The following is a 21,881-nucleotide window of genomic DNA, read 5'->3' as shown; positions in this document are numbered from 1 at the left end:
CTGTGTGTTTTTAGTCCAGCTCTATCTAAACGTGCACACACACAAACACAAACACTTTACCCTAACATTTTAGTGATGGTCAAGCAGAAGGCTGACAGTAATTTGAGATGCAATGACCTGAAAGACACTGTGAGCTTTTTCTAATCCAACCTTTATTTCAGGTGTGTTCCCTTCACTTCTTCTCCGTGGAGGACGGGGGCAGCAGAGGAAACAGCAATAATAACAAAGTACAGAGTAAATGCAGTTGATGCAATGTCGTTGTTTTAAAGAGATGGGGTGGCATCTGCAGAAAAGCTGCTCATTACAGTCTCACTCTTTATTTTAAACCAGTTTTTAGTCTATTGTGAGAAAAACTATAAATTGAAATGAGAAAAAAAAGATTCTGTGCCAAACAACAAAACCTCCAACAGCTTCACACTTCTGAGAAAATCAGTTATACCATGAATAACACAAATACAAAACCCCTTAAATCAGCTCTTAGTGCGAATCTTAATGATTTATTTCTCTACAAAATGACTTGATGTCAGAACATTAGGGCTACTTTCTAACTCTTCCTGTCCGTTCAGTAATGATATTCCTCCTAATGAAGGCTGCATGTGTTACATAATGACAGCTAAGTTCAAGACTTCATGGCATCGCTGGACAAAAAGGCAGACCCTCGTTCAAATCTGTGTTTACATCAAACTGAAACGCTCCGTGTGATGTTCACCAACACAGACACGGCTTCTGTGGAGGAGAGAGGACCGACCTGAAAGAAACACATGACGTGCTGACTTTGAATCCCTGACATCCAGAACCAAATCAATCACACACAAAGCAGGGAAAGCGCGTCAGGTAGAGGCCGACTGGCAGCACAGCCGTACTGAACACCAGTATTTGTTAACTGAAGAACTTATTCTGCCCTCAGCCTGTCTGAGAAGAGCCAACGAACGCCACGTCAACTTCAAGACAGTCAGCAGTGTCAGCATCGATACACAGAAAAGACAACAGAGGACAGTCGGCCATCAGAATCAAGGTCGTATATGCTAGAAGGGTTAGCCTCTGATAAATATGTGCATCCTCATCAGGGTTGTCCCACTTTCACTCCCGGCTGCAGGGAGACGGCACGCTTCTGCAGGATCAACTTTAAAACTCAAAGCCAGAAGTGTGTGACGTGCACTCACATGCATTTGAAACGCTAGCCGTCCTCACGGCTCGGATTAGTTTCCCGTGAGGACGTCCAAACAACAGTGCAGACTATGAAAGCAGTCGGCTGGCGGACTCTGCTGTTCCAGAGGCAGGCGGCCTTATCGTGGAGCACACATTATTACTACGTGAACAACAGTGTGGATGGAGAGCCTGCGTGTGATTCTAATCCACTCGTTTCCTCATAAAAGTGCTGTGTGAAGCACGGTAGCATCCACACAGCAGGGAGCCGGGAATGTCAGGAGAAATATGGAAAACACCAACACACACTGTAAGCTACACACATGCACCAAACCTCAAACACTAACATTTCTCTCTATTTCAAATTACATGAAAGAATAAATCAGATCCAAGTTCACACAAACCAACAGCACTGTTTGGAAGATTGTAAAGAAACCGGCGATGAGCTGTGACGTGTCTGTGGGTGTGACGTGGCGACACAGCAGGAACGTGGGAGGAAGTGTGAACTCAAAGCAGACACACAGCACCTTTATCGGTGAGGCTGTCACACACACTCTTTCTCTGATTGTCTCAGGGTTACATGTTTCCTTCGTCGCATCCATCACCTTTGCTCGTGCCTCGTTTCCCCACGCCCCACCCTTACACCTTCCACACCCCTTTCCCCTTCTTTCACCGTGTTTGTGCGTCCCCGGCAGCCCACCCACATCCCTGTCACTCCCAGAAGATGTTGGTGATGTCAGAGTCCAGACTGAAGATCCAGATCACCAGCGGTGCAGAGATCAGTACGAAGGACCAGGACACGCCCTCAAGCGACTGATGGAGCCTCATCACCGCAGCACCAACCGACCCCACGTTGGCCCTCGCCCTCTGCTGCTCCTCTTCCTCTTCTAAAGTCTTTGGGAGACGTGGATTTCAACAGAGAAGTGTTAGAAAAGAAAAGTGTTATGGTGAGACAACCTGCTGACGTCACTTGTTCTGACCTGGATGTGGCTTCCTGGCTCGATGTAGTTGCGGGCCAGTAACTTGAGGGCCTCATCCATCAAGATGACAGGAAGGGACAGCTTCAAAACCACCACCCACTGCGTCCAGGACAGTGGGCGTATCTGAAATATCACCTGGAGACAGAAGCATCGGCGGTTCAGCTCTGCGGTCATAGAAAAGGACTGAACGTCCAGGACTGTCTCTGGTGCTTACCGGCAGGGGGTCCACATATAAAATGAGGAAGTGCAGGGCCATGGACAGGCAGATGGCCCCCACCAACCAGGGGTTGGACCACGGGGGCATCTTTAGCAGGGACTGGTTCTCGGACAGACTGGACAGCCCAAAAAAAGCGAATTACTTTCCTCTGCCATCGTCACCTCTCACCTGACTGTCTTTTCTTACCTGTTCAAGGCGTTGCACATCTCTATGGTGACCAGCACAGACAGAGCCATAGTCATAGGATAAGGAGACTCAAAGACCGAACACTGCACTCCAGCAAACTCAGCGTGGCCTTCGCTGCACTGCAGATAGTGGGACTGTAGTGGGAAAAAGCCAAAACAGCATTACTACACCCTGCAGGGGGCGTACGGCTCACGAGGTGGAGCAGGCGCTCTGCATAGTGACGCTGATGGTTGGACCCCTCCAGTCTGTGTGCCAAATGGGCCAGATGCTGAACCCCAGGTTACTCTCTGCTTCACTGGTGTGTGAACGCACAGAAACGAGGCAGTCAGAGTGCTTCATGAGGACATTTACGCTGTATCACAGTTTGTCTGATGTGCGTAGAGCTCATGTGGTAACCTTTGACCTTTGAAGCATCAACAAACAGACTGCCAGTTCAGTTTTATTCATACAGCAACAACAACAGCAGGTTGATCCTGTTCATCTGGACGTAGCGTTTCGTCATCATCAGGTGACGTCTTCAGTCTCAGCTGACTGCAGGTCTCAACCTTATAAGCAGTACATCTGCATAATGACTGAAACCAGCCCTGAAGGAACAATGGGCTGGGAGCTCAGCTCCTTCATCACAATTATGCAAATTCTCATGAGCATTGATGAACAAGCACAAACCTGCAGTCAGCTGAGACTGAAGACGTCACCTGATGATGACGAAACGCTACGTCCAGATGAACAGGATCAACCTTTGGAGAGTGAGTTACCTGGATGACTGAGCGTGCATCGAGACAACAACATGATACTGTAAGGCAGACGAACAAATAATAATGATGGATTGCATTTATACAGCACTTCACAAAGCCACTATTCATTCGCTCTCACATTCACACACTGGTGGAGGCAGCTACATGTAGCCACAGCTGCCCTGGGACAGACTGACAGAAGCGAGGCTGCCATATCGCGCCATCGGCCCCTCTGACCACCACCAGTAGGCGGTAGGTGAAGTGTCTTGCCCAAGGACACAACGACCGAGACTGTCTGAGCCGGGGCTCGAACCAGCAACCTTCCGGTTACAAGACGAACTGCCCACTCTTGAGCCACGATCGCCCCACAAAAAACTGTCTCTTCAGGTTTGCAGTTGTGCTCATGTTAGAAATAAGGTGCTCTTCAATATTTGGGAAGATGTAAGATGCTTACCAGCTGATAGAAGGTCAGTTTGGGTCCATCGTGGGCTGCCATGAACCACCAGGCAGCAGCTCCCACTGTGGCAGCTCCTACATAACCTGTGGACAAACACAAGTCACTGCGGTGCACTTTCAAAGCAGTTAAACACGCAGAATACAGAAATCCTGTGCTGTGCATGTAATTTAGCTTAATCCTGGTTCAAACATGAAAGGGACGATGCTCCCAACATGGCAGGAGGTGAGCCACTCACATCCGATGATGAGGTAGCGGCAGAACAACCAGCTGGAGATGAGCGGCTCCTTCGGGGAGCGAGGAGGACGAGACATGATGTCCAGGTCCGGAGGGTTGAAGCCCAGAGCGGTTGCTGGGAATCCATCAGTGACCAGGTTGACCCACAGCAGCTGGACGGGGATCAGCGCTTCAGGCATGCCCAGTGCTGCTGTTAGGAAAATACTGCGGACAGACGGAGAGCAGGGATCAGAGAGGAGGCGTCTGGTTTACCACAAACACAGGTGGTAACGCCGCTTCTTCCTACTCACCAGACCACCTCTCCTATGTTGGAGGATATCAGGTATCGGATGAACTGCTTCATGTTGTTGTAGATGGCTCTGCCCTCCTCCACGGCAGCTACGATAGTGGAGAAGTTATCGTCAGCTAGGATCATCTCGGAGGCAGACTTGGCCACCGCTGTGCCGCTGCCCATGGCGATGCCGATCTCTGCCTTCTTCAGCGCCGGCGCGTCGTTCACCCCGTCACCTGTCTAAACCGTCCAGAACCATTAGGTGACAGCAGCAGACAGCCTGAGCAGGCGATGAGCACACGCTCGCTCTCTCACCATGGCCGTTATGTCGTTCAGGCTCTGCAGGTACTCCACTATCCGACTCTTGTGGGCCGGTTCCACCCGGGCGAAGCAACGGGCCGTCTGACAGGCCTGACGCTGCAGGTGTGGGGGCAGCTCGTCAAACTCCCGCCCCGTTAGGCCCCCGATGACCCCCGCGCCCTCCTGCTCTTCCTCCTGCTCTGTGATGATGCCCACTCGCCTGCAGATGGACAGCGCTGTTCCTTTGTTGTCTCCTGCAGAAGAAGAAGAGCGGCGAGTCGTCAGAGTCAAGTTCCGTTTAGCTCGTTCTTGTGTTGGTTTCCTACACACAGACTTTACTTGGGTGGGGATTATTAACAGGAAGTCGCCTGAGTCACTTCAGGCGCTCTGGCTGGGATTTATTTATTAGTCGGTCCAGTGTAGCGCAGATCACAGCTTACCTCGGCCGTCAAAGGCCAGTTTGAAGCATCTACGTCTAATTACACCAGAGGAGGCTGTAAACTTTCAGGAGCCTCAGACGTGTATCACAGCATCGTTACCAGGCCTGGGACACCAGCACACCCTTCTGGGGAAATCAAATCAAATCTCACTCAGTCCATGAGACGTTACTTCTTCTCCAGCAGTTTCCTCACCTGCCACGAAAGCCTTGTTTCAGATTAATGAATGCATGTCGTCCTGGGACCATGCAATGAATGTGCGTACCAGCAGTGGCACTGGTTAGATAAATGCTACTTATGTGTTCTCACTGGCTGAGATGGCTGTTTAGTCAAACCCAGGTTTGTTTCTGGCATAGATCACGCCGTCAGCTGTTCACCCGTCGTCTCCTCGTCTCAGCACCAGCGACACAGGTTGGAACAGTGAGTGTCTAAAGAAACTCAGGATGCTCAATTGTTGTCAGCAGCATCATGGAGATGCTCCTGACATCCTTCAACTTGCAACAAAAGCAGCTGACTGAACACGACAGGCAGAGGAGGTAGGACTGTCAGTCAGACCTCTTTGACATGGATGGAGTCAGGACCCCATCAGGCCATCGGGCTTTGTGAAGAATGCTGAAGCGCAGCTCACAGATCAGGCACAGTAACAATAAACTATCTGTTTGCACAGTTTTGCCGTGCGCTCTGAGCACACGAGTGGTCAGATCGGTTTATTTGCAATCAACAAATCTGAAAAATAAAGCCTCTAATGTGTCCTTCTAACTGTAACAGCTGAGCTGAGGCTGGCACGCTGTGGTCACTGTGTCAGGCCTGCCAATAATGCTGTGCTGCCCAAAGACACGGAGTGGGCGGAGTCAGGGTCACGTGACAAACAGCTGATAGAAACTGTGGTTGCTTTCAACATCAAACCGCCATAGGCTCAGTGACTCCATTTAAGGCCACGGCCGTATCAGGTCCACCTGATGTGCGTCCTCAACAGTCGACATTTCCACTGATCCACGGTAACAGTGCTGCCTGTATTTACACATAGGAGAGAAGAAGAGCTGCTATCTGGAGGTGCGAGTGAGTACCTGTGATCATGATGACTCGTATTCCAGCCTGCCGACACATTCGCACCGCGTTAAGCACTTCTTTTCTCGGGGGATCCAACATCCCCACACAGCCCACAAAAGTCAGGTCCGACTGGGAAGAACAGACGACAGAAACCTTTACGTGTCTACAGCGTGATACTCCCTTTCATCGCTCAGTCGACCTGACCACGCGTGTGACCTAACAAGGCCCAGCTCTCACCTCGTAGTTAGCAAAGGCCGCTGAGTTCTCCAGGTTGAGGCGGTGGATGTCAGGAGGCGCGTCCCTCGTCGCCATGGCGAGACATCGCAGCGTGTCTCGGCCCGTCGCCCACTCCCGTACGACGGACAGGAGCTGCTCTCGAACCACCGGGCTCAGAGGCACGCGAGCAGAGCCGCTGACTCTGACGTAGCTGCAGCGTTCCAGGACGCTCTCCGGAGCTCCCTGAGCAGAAGGATCAGAGCGCTCAGTGTCGGCTGTTCCTCCATAAAAGTGGAGAACCAGCGTGTGCACCGACCTTAACAAACATCTTGGCTCCTGCAGCAGATCTGGTGAGTTTGTTGGATGAACAGAACACAGACATGGACTTCCTGTCTCTGGAAAACTCTAAAGTCAGCTCTTTCTTCATAAGCTGCTTAATCACCTGAAAACAAACACGAGCACATGTTTAGTAAGACTCCGCCTCACCGTCATCAGCACAGCGATGCTGCTCTTTTCTTTCAGGTCTCTACAGGTTTTTCTTTGCTGTTTGTGGCGTTCTTCAGCAGACCACCTTCACATTACACGATTCCCAGTTTGCTTACTGGGTAATGATGTGTAAGACAGAAGCAGAGCACGGAAACAGACCCCAGTCCTGCTTAAAGCTGGGGCAGACTTTCTGTTTCCACGTCAGCCTTCAGCCGTGCACTTACAGAGCAGCAGGCGGTGGCTCGCTCAGCAGGGCTCAGGCCTCTCAGGTCAGTCTCAAACGCGTTCATTTTCTCCACCAGACAGCAGAGGGCAGTCTCTGTCGCCTCCCCGACCTTCTCATACGCTCCCTTGGCCTGGATTACACACACAGAGACAGGACGCTGTTTCTGCCTTGTTTACCGGCCAGTTTAGAGCAGCACGTGTGAAACAAGTCTCGTTCCAGTCCCACTCGGGCCAGAACCATGTACGGTCATCCGTGACGGTCTGTTTGCATTTCTTACCTCATTGTAGTCGAGCGATGAGTCATTACACAGCGCACAGATGGTGGCCATCTCCACCAGGCCTTCATACCGACTGCACTTCACCGCTGAACCATCCTTGTAACTGAACGACGAGGAACACAGACAGGAATGTTTTTAAACCACAGCGAAAAGAAGAGATTTCAAAGTGTGAGCTTGAACACTGAATCGTCACAGTTAAGTAGTAAAGGCTAAAGACACTCACACGTCCCCTTCAGGGGCATACGTAGATCCAGTCACTGTGAACTCGCTCAGGCTGCAGCGCTCCCCTGACACACTGTCTACTACAAACATCTACACACATGCAGGCACACACAGACACACATTACAGGAGCTCATTAGTCCAGGTTAGAACATGTTATTTGACCTCATCTGTGACGAATGCTCCACGTTTTTCTCCTGCTGCTAAAATCTGTCGAGGCCTTGCTGTGCTACAGCAGCACTGATCTGATGGACATAACGGATTATATCATCAGAGTGAAAGCATTAAAAAGCAGAGGTCAGTAACAGACACCTGCTGGGTCTCACGTCAGTCACTCAACTGGACTGCTCGACCTTTGTCGTGGTCCCTCACATCTCACACGCATGAGACTGGAGTGCAAACTAGACTCCAACTAACCCAACATGGAAACAACCGGAGAAGTCTGCAGGACCGAGGCCAGCAGCTTGCATCCAGGAGCAACATGAAGACGGTGTTTAGAGACAAAGCAGTCTGAGACACATCGAGTGTTAGTGCAAAATTACGAGCTGTTAATTTGTAAAAAGTAAGAACGTGCACGCTACAGCAGGCAGAGGCGTACAGCAGTTTAGGTACTGGGTCCCTCTCACGTCTTACCCTGCAGACTGACATCTGGTTGGTGGTTAGTGTTCCTGTTTTGTCCGAGCAGATCACAGAGGTGCAACCCAGCGTCTCCACTGACGGTAAGCTGCGGACTATGGCATTCTTCCGAGCCATTCTCCTGGTTCCCAGGGCAAGGCAGGTGGTAATGACTGCTGGAAGGCCTGGAAGGGAACAAGCAGAGGAAGGAACTCTGTTCACCTTCGTATCCTAGCGAGACGTTTACAGTTTCCTGTCTGAGACCACTGAGCTGGTGCTGCGTGCCTTGCTTAAACAGAGATGGCTGGTCAGTCTGTCAGCACAGATCTGGCCATCCAAGCAATTTAACACCCCCAAAATGAGATCTGAGAGAGATCAGCGTGTGACAATTAACTGCGATGTAACAGGCCTGACCTTCTGGTATGGCAGCCACAGCCAGGGCCACAGCAATCTTGAAATAATACACAGCCCCTCTCAGCCAGCTGCCTCCATGGACCGGGTCATTAAAGTGTCCCACGTTGATGGCCCACACAGCCACGCAGATCACACTGATGACCTGCAGGGTGCACCAAAACAGAGTTACTTGGACTCCTGTTGTTAATAAAGACTAAACATCACAGGCGGACGGCTCGATCCTCGCCTTGGACAGCTGCTCTCCAAACTGGTCCAGTTTTTGTTGCAGTGGGGTCCTCTCGGGGTCAGTGGAGGCCATCTCATCGCGGATTTTCCCAATCTCTGTCTGCACCCCTGTTGCCACTACGACTCCGATGGCTCGGCCAGCTGCAATATTGGTACCCTGAGCAAAAGTTCAGGCTGTCAGTACACAGAGCAGCAGAGCTCACACTCATGCTGCTGAATAAAACATCAGTGGCTGCTGTTCTTTGACCACAGAGACTGCCTGGTGACTCAGCAGCCTTTGAGGCACACACACACACACACACACACACACACACACACACACACTCATAGATTCGTCCTTCACCTGAGCCCAACACACACTACTAAGTGTGTGCATACTGCAGGTTTTAGATTCAAAGCACTGTCTCATGCCATTTTATCTTCTTAGTACAGAAATAAATAAACCAGTAAAATGAAGAAACAGGTGGATGTTAGACGTTTCTCTGCAAACAGTCAGTTCTTTCATTTTATCCCTCCAGTTTGGCTGTGGGTGTTAAGAAAGCCTCCCGCTTTGTGACGTATTGAACGTGGTGAGCAGGCATGGTTACGCCTGGCACACTTGGGCCTGGATGAAGTCGTTTCAGACTGCTATGATTGCTAGCATCACCACGTATGCAAGTCTTGGAGCGATGTAGTGCCCCGACACCATAAAACTGAAGCAACTACCAATAGGATCATGCTGGCTGACATGTACGAGGGTAGTAAACTAATTAGGTTACCAACACCAGCAACTCTTATCTAAAAGCAAAGTCCACGGAGTAAATCACTTCATATGAATGCTTCCTCAATGACAGCTGCCTCCATAAAATTAATGAGTTAACTAACAAATCTATGAGCCTCATTTTACACCACGTTGGTCCAAACTGGAGGGACTAGTTTTAGCGGCGGATTAATCCACGTTTGGCACTGAAGTGGGTATTTGTGGTAGTGTTGCTGTCAGAACAGTATGTGGATGGAGACAAAGGAATATGTTGTAAATGGCCTGTATTTATATAGCGCTTTTACTCGTCCCTAAGGACCCCAAAGCGCTTTACACATCCAGTCATCCACACATTCACACACTGGTGATGGCAGCTACATTGTAGCCACAGCCACCCTGGGGCGCACTGACAGAGGCGAGGCTGCCGGACACTGGCGCCACCGGGCCCTCTGACCACCACCAGCAGGCAACGGGTGAAGTGTCTTGCCCAAGGACACAACGACCGAGACTGTCTGAGCCGGGGCTCGAACCGGCAACCTTCCGATTACAAGGCGAACTCCCAACTCTTGAGCCACGATCGCCCATGTTGGGATAATGTTGTAGTTCAACAACATTATCCCTTGAATGATGGTTCCACAGTCGGTGGTCAGGGCCGCTGCACATCCTCTGTGTTGATTATATCTGAATTATACAGCATGTCAAAGTGAATCAAAAACCAAGAGGACAAATGTGGGTGTGGCCTATGAGAGCCTCACAGAGAACAGCATGTTCTTCTTGTCCTGGTTGACAGCTCTGGGATCGGGTACAGGGTCGTTGTGTTTGAGCACTGAGACAGACTCCCCGGTCAGAATGGACTGGTCCACCCTGAGTGTGGTGGAACGGATGGATGTCAGCCTGATGTCAGCCGGCACCTTATCTCCAACTAGAGATGAAACAAAGGAACAGAGTACAGAGAACATGCGGTTATTCAGCGTGCTGAATCGTCTAATGTTAGTCATTATGTTTGGAGATGAGTCGACAGCAGTGTCACACAGTTCAGTAAGAAGAACAAAAGTAGCCACACAAATCCCAGAGCACAGCTGGGTCCTTTCCAGTAAACTCAGTTCCCATGCTCTGGGAGGCTAATACGTTTACTACAGTCAAAGAGACACTAGATCACCCAGTGCACGCACACGCACGCACGCACACACGCACGCGCACGCACGCACACACACACACACGCACGCACACGCACGCACGCACACACACAACCCTGTTTCTTCTCTCTGAGCAGCCTGAAATATCAGTGAGTATCTGGAGGATTCAACAGTTTTCTTACTGGGTCAAACTACAGTTCTCTGTGTGTGTGTGTGTGTGTGTGTGTGTGTGTGCGTGTGTGTGTGTGTGCAACCCAGTATCATGGCTAAACCTGTAGCAGGCACGGCGGTCCTCTGTGTCCACGTTGCTTTGCCTCTGCACAGGCTGCAGCGGGGCAGAGGATACAGTTACAGTTTTTTACAGCCGCTAGGACACATTTCTCAATACTTAGGTCACGTTTGCAAAACTCCTCACACAGTGAGCACAACAGAAGTCTATGTGGGCTAAACTGAGGACCAGTTATCATTGTTTTGGCACAAAATGCATTCAATGACTACATCTCTCAAATTTCATGAATTATCTTCTCACTCAGACACAACAACTGCCAAAAATCTTTGTACGGACAGGACACTTTGCATGTGCTTACATACTGTTTTCAAAACTGTTAAACTTATGGCCAAAACAATAACACAATGCAAAACTTACAGTTTTTTACAGACGCTAGGACACATTTCCCAATACTTAGGTCACTTTTGCAAAACACTTCACACAATCCTCCTAACTGACCGTCAGCTTGGCAAAGCAGTTCATTTCACATTCAAAATGCACTACAACTACCAAAACACTTTATTCAGGTCTCAAATAAACTCATTCTTCCAGAACACTAGCAAAGGTTGACAGCCGACAAACACACTTTGTCATCCACAAAACAATGACCTAAAAAACACTAACAACATGTAGCATTACAGTGTTTTCTTGTGTAAAACAAGGACACATCTCTGTTTATAATTTCAATATATGTTACTGGAATGAATCAGACATCATGCAGAATTCGTTAATATTTGTTTATGTATTTTTATGTTTTTGCACTAAGTAATCCCAAAATACAAGAATTTGTATACACACCATCCACTGATACACATACAATAGTAATGCTAATCTACTCGGTCTTCTCCATTTGGCCACAGGTTCTCATCCACATCACATCTTATGTCATCTAGGGCAACACACCTAGGAAAGAATCTTCTGGCTGCCAGAATTGAAGGAGTTGAAAAATTGAAGGAGTAACACCTGTGCAGATGTTCATCTACAATGAGAATCAGCTGTGGCTGGTTAAACTGCATTTTTAGATTTAAAATATGTTTCAATAAAATATTGCTGTTGGATTTTGCTGTCTTATTCAGTTTTGCATTGTGTTATTGTTTTGGCCATAAGTTTAACAGTTTTGAAAACAGTATGTAAGCACATGCAAAATGTCCTGTACGTACAAAGATTTTTTGGCAGTTGTTGTGTCTGAGTGAGAAGATAATTCATGAAATTTGAGAGATGTAGTCATTGAATGCATTTTGTGCCAAAACAATGATAACTGGTCCTCAGTTTAGCCCACATAGACTTCTGTTGTGCTCACTGTGTGAGGAGTTTTGCAAACGTGACCTAAGTATTGAGAAATGTGTCCTAGCGGCTGTAAAAAACTGTAAAAAGACAGCAAAACGGATGCTGTAAACCATAGGTGTCAAACTCTGGCCCGCGGGCCAAATTTGGCCCGCAGCCTAATTACATTTGGCCCGCGAAGCCATACCAAATTACTATCAGAGCTGGCCTACTGATATTATACAGCTAATATATATATTGTTTAGTATTAAGCTTTGCTTGTTCCATATTCAGTTTTTCAGCAAAACGTGTTTGAGTCCATAAGAAAAGATTCATTCTTATATCTGGAGGAATAAATATATTTCAATAAATATTAACGTTAGCCCGCGACTTTGTTCTAGTTTTGAATTTTGGCCCACTGTGTATTTGAGTTTGACACCCCTGCTGTAAACGGACCAAACTTCAGTCAGGAGAACAACTGAGATAATCCATCCACAATACGAGGTTAGTCATTAATATACTGCAACAACATGGGAATAGAGCAGCTGCCAGAGAATTCAACATTAATGAATCAATGGTACAGAAGTGGAGGAAGCAAGAATGAGTTTAATAAAGTTTGATTTATCTGACTGCTTTGTTTCACTTAATGTGCCTTATAATCCCGTGCACCTTATGGTCCGAAAAATGCGTACTGCACACTGCAGTTTAATGTTGCAAAGCACCTCTTTTTAACTTCAGTGGATATTATACATGGTTATGCTCAGGATATGTCAGCCCATTTCTACTGGAAATGCCTTTTGGTTAAACTTTCAGCAAGGAATTTGCATTTGCACTGTTACATTTTTATAAAGCTTTAATGTACATAAAAACCAGCTTCTTGTTTAAGTGAAAATAAATGGAAGGTTGTCTTTTTGCGCTAGTAATGTTGTGGAGTTGTATTTTGTCTCGCATCAATTATATCGTCGGTTATATCGTTATCGCAAATTTTCAAATATATATCGTGATAAATATTTTTGGCCATATCGCCCTGCTCTAAAGCCAACACGGTTCACAGATGTCGTGTGAGAGCAGAGAGTGAACGTGTCATCAAACCACAGCCTTTGCTGTTCTCTGCGTCACATTATTTGAAGCCTTTTGTCTTCGACGTTCATTCCAATCACATATTTTCCATGAAGGGTTTCCATGACGATAGCAGCTAAAGGACAGGGCAGAGGTGGCAGCCATGTCTTTGGAGACGTTGGCCAGAATGTTTAAATAAAGATCCTGCAATGTTATTTCAACAATGTCAAAACAATCATGCAGTGGAAATGCGCTGAGCTCAAACACAGACGTCCTTCCACCCTCGCTGCAGTGCTGCACTCGACTGCACTGCAAACACGTACACAGTCTGGGCCACTTCAGCTTTAACAATATGAAACCTGAGACAAACAGAAGGAAACCACTTTATAAAAAGTGTGTAAGCCTGCCAACAGGGCTCCCTCTTCAATCATGCTTTCACCTCCCCAGTCCTAAAGATCCATTCTGATGTAGCTGCAGTAAAGCTTTGAGGCTGCAGTATGATGCTTGGTAGCCAGTGCTCTCTAACATGTCTTTATAGGCTCAGATACACGACAGTGAGCACGATGCACCGACTCGTGAAGGTGAGCAGAAAGCTCTCAGGTGCTATTTAATGGGAGCTAACATTATTAGCATGCACTCATTTTGGCTCACAGGAAGTGCTGAACATAACGTGTGACGTTCCCACAGGAACAGAGGAGCGGTCACGTGCACTGCTGCAGGCAGCCGGACCCAGGATCAGTGGACCACAGAACGGCGGCTCAGACCCAGAGCTAAGAGTCTTTGTGAATCCTTGATTCCTCTTTGACCGTGTCTGTTCTTGGTTGTCTTTGCTGTAGTAAATACTCTGTGTACTCTTTGTAGGGCTGTTTTAGTTTGGTCCCCTGTGTTTAGAGGAGTCTCTTCTTTACGGTTTCCTTATTAAGTTTTTTATTATTCTTTATGGTGAGGTTGGAGTTCTCGTGGTCTCGTGTGTTGTCTGAATCCTCGCTGCTGTTCCTCCGGGGATTTTGGTTTTCAGACTTTTCTATTTTCTGTATTATGAGCATTAAAAGCTTATGTCTGTCTCCTGCATCCTGCATTTGGCTCATATAAGATGAATTTGCCATCCACACAGCAGAACCTGACACAATCTTGACAGATGCATCTTTGAATCTCATGATTTCGTTTACCTGCCACTTCCACAATATCTCCAGGAACAATGTCTCGGGCTCTGACTCTCTGGACGCTCTTCTTGTCCTGTCGGTACACTTTGCCCATCTCTGGCTCGTACTCCTTCAGAGCTTCAATGGCGTTCTCTGCATTACGCTCCTGCAGGACACAGTGGCACGTCAGTTTTCAACATAGCTCATGTATGTTGGTATGTGGGCATCAAACATGACAGGAGATCACACACACACACAGAGGCCTAATCCAGGAAACAGAAAGCCAAAACGTGATTAGGTCTTTGGTTCTCTGTTGGTTATTTCCTGTTGACCTACAAACACAGCAGAAAATGAAACCGTTCAAAGTCCCAGGTATCAGTGACAGGAACCACCAACCTTTTATGAAAGGATTAATCAACAAACCTTTAATTGTGCTAATAAACTCCTGAAAGAGCGCTCAGCTCAGATGTCTCTGTTACAAACACACATACAAATGTAATACATGGAAGATGCTTTAACCATGATGCAGTACTTTACACTGCGTCCAGGAACAGGAAGAAAGTAATCCAACCTGTACAAGTATACTGCCCTGGTGTTACCATTAGCACGGTGTCTTAACTACAAATCAATTATTAATTCGATCCATTAATTGAAGCCAAAAAGCCAAATTAAGTTCAACTAATTATGACCTAAGCAGGGCTTTACAGGGTGACAAACTGCTGCTGCTGGTCCCAGTCCTGGATAAGTGGGGACGGTTACATCAGGAAGAGCATGTGGTGTCACATCAGTGCCAAAGCAAACATGCAGATCCATCTGCTGCGAGACCACTCGGGGAGCAGCTGAAAGCAAAGGCGCCTGAACTATCGACTCGTGGACAGCAACAGTGTAACTGCTTTGGAACAAATAACATCTTCGTTTTATAGTTTTTAGTTCATTTTCCAAATAAGCAATAATCCACTGCAGACGTTAGCGAGTGCACCAGCTCTCACAGAGCGTGGCATTTACAGTTTGGAAAAAGCATCACTCGAAGTGACACGAACACGTTTTTAGCTGGTTATGTGGTGGAGTAAATGAGGTCAGTGCGCAGCAGGCTACACATCGTTTATTTTTGGAAAGATTCAAGTGAGTAGCTTTTCTCAGGCTCGTCATACAGTCACCTTTTAATGGCAGTAACCTTAAGTGTGTGAAGTAACACAGTAACATAACCCAAACTGGTGAGGAAGGAGGTGGTTTCCTAGTGTTAAAGTGTGCGACTCAGGGCCATGCAGCCCAGATACGCACATATACAAACTGTAAGCAGCCACATTCTCTTAAATGGCAGAAATGAAAACATCATCAGCTGCCACAACACCTACACAGCAGTCTGCTATATGATCCCAACATTTAGAGATTCAGTCATACTGTTGCCAACATGACCTTATACTGATGAGACAATCAGCTGTGCACACACACACGGGCTTTACCTGCCATACACCCACGATAGCATTTGCAATGAGGATGAGGAGTATGACGAAAGGTTCGACAAAGGCTGTGATCGTCCCTTCACCTTCTTCAAACCATGCCAGGGTCTGGTGGACAGAGAAGCCACAGACAGGTGAGGGCCTACACACACTTCATTTACACTCTGCGTGTATAACAGATTATATGAATGAAGGAAAAGCAAAATTGTGACTCAAAAACCCAAAATAACTTCAGACCAAAGCCAGTGTGCCTCTGCATACCAGCATGATTAACCTGATATATGCTGTGTTATTCACACAAACAAGATTCATGAGCACTTTAACTGTGGAACTGGTTATGATGAACTTTGTGGTTTCCTTACGAATGAGATACATGCAGCCAGCAGCAGGATTCGAACCAGGAGATCCTCAAACTGCTCCACCACCAGCTCCCACAGGGACTTCCCTGCATGGACCAGTGCAGAGGAGGAAGAGGCAGACTGAGACTGAGAGGCACTGACAGAGTGAAAAACCTGGTGTCAGAAAGAAAAATACTGCAGAAGGAGATAACTCACCCTCTTCAGCTGGTAACTCTGGAAGCAAACAAGTAAAAAAAGAGGTCGGTCATTTGCAAAGGGAATAAGAAAGACAACAAAATGAAGCAAATGGGTCATCTGCTGTACACAACACAAAGGACACAGCTACAGTGACTGCCTGCAGAATTCATGAGATTCAGCCAAGTTACGAAAAACCAAGTCGATAGGAATAAATCAGGAGATGCCTCCGTGAATGCACAGAGGCTGAAAACCAACGTGTGCACTCTACATGAAGAAAGACTGAACGTGAAACCTGTTTTTTTGATTGATGAATGATGGGAGGAGAAAAGGAGACGGTGTGGCTCTGCTCGTCTGTAGAGTACACAGAGCTAGTGTCAGATAAAACTGCTTCACAGTTCAAATGGAGAATGACCACAACATCCAGAAACACATCCACGTTACTTCAGTGCGTGATGGTGCGTGTCCCTGATGTTTGCAGGGGTGCTTTTGCAAACATTCACTTACATGGCAAAGCTAAGAGAGCTTCAGTGACTCAGCTGTGCTGGAGACGCTAGCTGCCTGTACTAACAGGACCCTGCGCTGTCTGATGACCACATGTACGACACTGAGAGCTGAGCCAACTACCCCTGCTTTAACCCCGCGTTAGTGAGACTTTCTTTAAGGTGGCCTGTTGGACATTCTCATGTGATGTGAGAACGTAATCAAACTGTTTTTGTGACGTCAGGATACTGAACCCTAACATTAACTGGCAAAATGCTAGCTTACAATCAGCTGCTGTTGCTGAATCATTTCCAAGCCTTTGGGTCACATGTCTCTCTCTGCTTTAGATTTTTACTTCCTGTTACAACAGACAGTTGTGTTTTGTGTGGCCAATAATTAAACACTTATGTGTTACATCTTATTTCACAGTGCAATCTTCAGACACTTCCAGCACCAAAATAATAAAGCACACTCTCTGTTGAATCACCAGCTAATTATATTCACAGTACTCAGTCCCTAGCTTAGCTTAGCTCGTAGCCAACTTGCTAGTAGCATGGCCTCTTCACCTGTCACCTAAAATTGAATTGAATTGAACAAGTAAATCAGCCATCTGAGAGAAAGGTTTTTATGAGGTTTTTAAGCTACGGTGGGACCTGATTATTTTAGACCTTGTATGTGATAAGCAGGATTTTGAATTCTGGATTTAACAGGGAGCCGACACAGGAGAAATCTGCTCTCTTTCTACTTCAGTTTGATCTGAATTAAGAAGCAGAAAGTTAGCGGCCATCCAGGTCTTTATGTCTTTAAGACATTCCTGCAGTTTAACTCATTGGTGTGTGTTATCTGGCTTCATGGACAGATAGAGCTGGGTGTCATCTGCATAGCAGTGTAAATGTATGCTATGTCTTCTAATGATGCTGCCTAAGGGAGACAGAATTGGTAAAATTGGTCAAATGACTTGATGCAGCAGTTGTTGTGATTTGGTGTGACTTATAAGGCGTGCTATGGATGCGGCTCGTCGTGATGATTCGGCAGAACAACGTCTATCTTGGCCACTGCATTGAAGGTGACTTGGCAACAGTGTTGCTTCCAAACCAGCACCTGCTCCTATGTGTTTTTAATGTATTATTTCTAAGTTTATGAGAATACATTAAGTTGTTGAAGAGATCATTACACAATAATTGATGTATATTTATGAGCACAACATTTATTAATGGTAAAAATATAATTAATATTATATCTGTACCTGTAAGATCACAAAGTCGGACATGTAAGGGAAACAATACGGCTCTCTAAAGTCTACATGGTACCAGCAGACTATGAAACACCAAACAAAGGGCCAGTAATGATTTCCTTACCATTGGGTCCCCATCTCTCTCTGTTCTTCTTCAGCTGCTCACAGCTCAGACCTGTAGATTCATTTACACCAAAGAACCCCAAAACCTCCTCCACCGTCTTAGTATGAGCATTATCCATCACTGTGGTGAGAGAAGATGTCAGTAATAAGAGTATCAAACATTTACCACCAATAGTCTATTTGTACATAGTTGTATTTGCCTCCTTTCTCATTTTTTTGCATATTCGTCACACTGACTTGCTACAGATCATCAAACAAATGTTACTGTTATACTGTTCAAGTACAAAATACAGTTTGTTAGATTAGGATATCTGTTGTTAACGGACAAACTCTATCTACACCTACCTGCCCTGTGTGACAAATAATTGCCCACTAAAGCTAATAACTCTGTGCCACCCTTGGCAGCAGGAACTGAAATCAAGCATTTGTAATAACTATCAATGTGTTTTTCACTTCACTGTGGAGGAACTGTGCCTCAAACCAGCATGAACACCCTGTTTGAGGTCATGCCAAAGCATTGCAATTGAATTCAAGTCCCATCAGAGGTGGCCTTGCTGTTGCTGCACAGCCCAGGTGTGTTTGGGCTTCCTGACACTGATGGATGGACATTCTCCCTCAGGTTCTGGTCGTGGTCAGAATTCAGCCAGGTCCTGAAGTAGCAAAGTAGCCCCTGACCGTCACACTAGCACCACCATGTTTGACTGTTGCTACCATGATCTTTTTCTGAAATGCTGTGTTAGCTTCACTAACGCAAGCCCTGTAAAAAGTTTGTCTCATCAGTCCACAGAACATTTTCCCAAATGTCTTGGGAATGAGCGAAATGATCACTGCCACTGTAGATCTCCCACAGATGCAACGTTTGCTCTCTGTCTTATTGATGAATCATGAACCTCAACTAGGGTAAGTGAGGAAGCAGTTTACATGTTGTTCTTTTGTGTTGAGTCGTTGATATGCTATTAGTGTAACTCTGATGGGCCGGATGATCTGATATCGTCGTATCGGTGTTGTTCCCAGATCATCATGAAAATGTTCCAGGTTCAACATTGCAAGTGACCAATCACATTGTTGTGACGTTATTCTTTTGCGCGCCAAGCCATTCGTGCATTTATGAAATTCCAATGTTGCAAGGACAATATCAATTCTGCTCAGCGTTTATTAAAGGGTCAGGGTCCGTTGATCGGCGGACAGAGGCGGTTTCTCGCAGCTTAAGTACAGTTTTTTGTTTTACGGCGGTTTTTCCCGAAGTCGCAAAAGTATGACGTCACAACATTCTGATTGGTCACTTGTTGATCCTGGAACAACATTTTCATGATGATCTGGGAACAACACCAACACGACGATATCAGATCGTGCCTGATGGGCCAGCCATTCCTTGGAAGATTCAGCACTGTTCCAGGTTTTCTTTATTTGTGGATAGTGGCTCTCACTGCGGTTCGCTGGAACCCCAAAGCGCAGAAATGGCTTTGTAGGCCTTCCAGACTGGTACATATAGATGACTATAGATGAAAAAGACTTAGCATATTTAATGTTTAAATTAAACCAGTAATATTATACAATTATAAATAATGTTAATAGTTTGCCACCGTTCATTTGCTTTATGATTTAGGTTCTAAAATAACAAATGTTTAAAAATGAAGAGATTGCCTATTATGCCCATTGTAGTCCAGCACATCATGTCAGAGACCAGGAAACAAAGCATTACCGTATTTTCCACATTTGAAAGAAACTTGCTGGTTCAAAGTGTTTCACAGCATGGCAATAGAAACCGTTCCAGCATCAGATGGCTGGGGAATCAGACGTACCGTACAGCCAAGCAACCAGGCTAACTGGAACCCGCAGAGACAGACGAGCCCATGAGACGGGAATTATGGTCATGGGACACAAGCTGGCACTAAAACAAATATCACACTGGATGCTGTTTTATTTCTGCTGTATGAGTCTGGTCTTCTCACGAACCCTGTGTGGATTTGGGCTTCCCAACTCCATTAACAAGTGTGACAACTTAAGGCTGAATTAGATGAAGATTGGAGGCCTTTTCCACACAAACCATCTAATGCACCAAGAAGGTTTTCAATAATTTAAAGGATGCCTGTTGTCCCCATCATCCCGGCCCACTAATCATCACCATGCTGTGTGCTGCCTGTGACAATCAGGAAACTTTGAAGTGCAACATGGTAAAGCACATATGCGCAGCCTGTCACAAAGACTTTATTCTCAGGATATTATTAGTTGTAGACGCTCCAGGCCAGGCTGACACAGGCCCGCGTTAGATCATTACTGTCTTCTGCTGCTCTATAATCACCTACTATCCGTCTGAAAATAATAAATATAATCCAATAATATTCCACACAGATTTCTACTACCACACACTATAATAAAGACACTTCTGTCCATTTGGTTAATGTTAACATTTAGCATTCAATATTTGGCCGTTTTCCCGATGAGCCTGGCCTAAATGCTGGGTTATATTGGAGATGTAGCACTGATTTGTAATGGCAACACAATTAACTGCCTATAATAATACAGTATGAAATGACTTGTGAACAATCACTGCACACTGAAATCTGTCGAGCTATAGAGCAGCAGTTAGCCAGGGAGCGACAGAGTCGCGGCTAGCACGCTCGGCAGCTAGCGTCCGTTTGGACGGATAATCCTGCGGAGATGAACAGGTTGCTTACCAGTCCGTGTGTCCGCTGCCCCGGGAGTATCACAGCACCATGCCTTCTGGCTTTACCTCCTCACGGCAATCAAACAAAGGTGGCAGGAAGTAATTTTTAAACAGCCTGTTCCTTTTCTCTTATCTTATCACAACAGTCTACAGAGTTACGTGACAGCCGCTCATGAGTGAAAAATCATCGTCAACAGATTTCCACTGCAACAGCATCCAGTCGTTCCCGAGCGGCTAAAGGTTGTATGTAAAACAAACACACCAGTGAACCGAGGCCTTTTAAAGGCTTCTCTAAATATGATTCAGGGTTAGTTTACCTATGCAGTACAGTAGTTATCGTTCTCCTGAGTACAGGAGGAGAGCGGCTCCGACAGCCAAACGGGCTACAGCATCCACCGTTATCAAGCTAGCCTCTCACTCACTAACTACATCATCCGGTAAAATCTTTCAAAGTAAAGACCTCTCCTAAAGAAATGACACAGTCTGTGATAAAATATAAATGAATATTTTACAAGCTAATGTTTAAATGACACTTTCAACGCTTCCCAAGTTATGCACAAACGATATCAACACGTTTAAGCCATTTAGTAAATCAAATTTCTCAAAGATCTGGATATACGGGCTGAAGCTAATCCAATCATAGGCCCGGGAATAAAGTCGATCACGCATGTAGACGGTCATTGTCCCGCCCACCGAAAGATTTACAACCTGAGTGCCCCGCCTCTGATGGCAGCCCGGAGCCTCTCCACCAATCAGCAGGTCGTGCGACTGCTGTCGCTCAGCTCTTCGAGTGACAGCCAATTAGCACCGAATGTGTGAGTAAACAACAAACCAATCAGGCGGCACGGAAGGCGGGCTAACATGTATGCAGAGCACTGACGCTCCATTAGCCCTACTCACCTCTCATCCTCTTCAGACCAGGAATTAAAAATCCAGCAGTTATAAAAACCCTGAAGCAAACAGGTGTCAGATTACAGAGCACATGGAAGAAGCCGAGGGAATTGATTTGTCCTTCATGTGTCTTTCACTATTTATTTCAACAAACAACATTAAACTTGCATAATAAGACAAGAATAAGTCAG

At 46.4% G+C, this 21,881-nt stretch overlaps 1 protein-coding gene across 2 annotated transcripts; it reads right to left on the bottom strand.

The window, feature by feature from the left end:
* Positions 1-135: 135 nt before the first annotated feature.
* On the bottom strand, positions 136-21,490 carry LOC147326976 (sarcoplasmic/endoplasmic reticulum calcium ATPase 2). Of its 2 annotated transcripts, none has more exons than XM_086294572.1 (24): positions 21,117-21,490; positions 18,133-18,252; positions 16,313-16,330; positions 16,121-16,203; positions 15,762-15,866; positions 14,326-14,464; positions 10,186-10,352; positions 8,693-8,848; positions 8,467-8,608; positions 8,071-8,237; positions 7,441-7,529; positions 7,218-7,320; positions 6,939-7,070; positions 6,545-6,670; positions 6,250-6,471; positions 6,030-6,141; positions 4,541-4,779; positions 4,245-4,465; positions 3,956-4,158; positions 3,718-3,803; positions 2,530-2,663; positions 2,341-2,458; positions 2,127-2,261; positions 136-2,040 (listed from the first exon to the last, which is right to left on the bottom strand). In XM_086294572.1, exons 2-24 carry the CDS (start codon positions 18,248-18,250, stop codon positions 1,858-1,860), a joined length of 3,198 nt encoding a protein of 1,065 aa, XP_086150698.1. In that variant the 5' UTR covers positions 18,251-18,252; positions 21,117-21,490; the 3' UTR covers positions 136-1,857. The 2 variants fall into 2 exon arrangements, with proteins under 2 accessions (XP_086150698.1, XP_086150697.1); XM_086294571.1 differs by having other exon boundaries at positions 20,810-21,489.
* Positions 21,491-21,881: the final 391 nt, after the last annotated feature.

This window comes from Aulonocara sp. 'chitande type north' Nkhata Bay, linkage group LG6, assembly GCF_057382095.1.
Source record: "Aulonocara sp. 'chitande type north' Nkhata Bay isolate Kocher_YH1m ecotype deep benthic linkage group LG6, A_spYH_male_GT1.1, whole genome shotgun sequence".
Classification (NCBI taxonomy): domain Eukaryota; kingdom Metazoa; phylum Chordata; class Actinopteri; order Cichliformes; family Cichlidae; genus Aulonocara; species Aulonocara sp. 'chitande type north' Nkhata Bay.
Note: the sequence above shows the minus strand (reverse complement) of the source record. Positions and strands in the feature narration are given on the sequence as shown.

Bases quoted from the DNA above. Each gene is read 5' to 3' on its own strand.
- LOC147326976 (XM_086294572.1), bottom strand. From the start codon at position 18,250: ATGGATAATGCTCATACTAAGACGGTGGAGGAGGTTTTGGGGTTCTTT. The intron at 7,321-7,440 runs GTGAGTGTCTTT...CTCGTCGTTCAG, and splicing joins TATGCCCCTGAAGGGGACGT to TTACAAGGATGGTTCAGCGG. The intron at 6,671-6,938 runs GTAAGTGCACGG...GTTTGTTTTCAG, and splicing joins GAGCCACCGCCTGCTGCTCT to GTGATTAAGCAGCTTATGAA.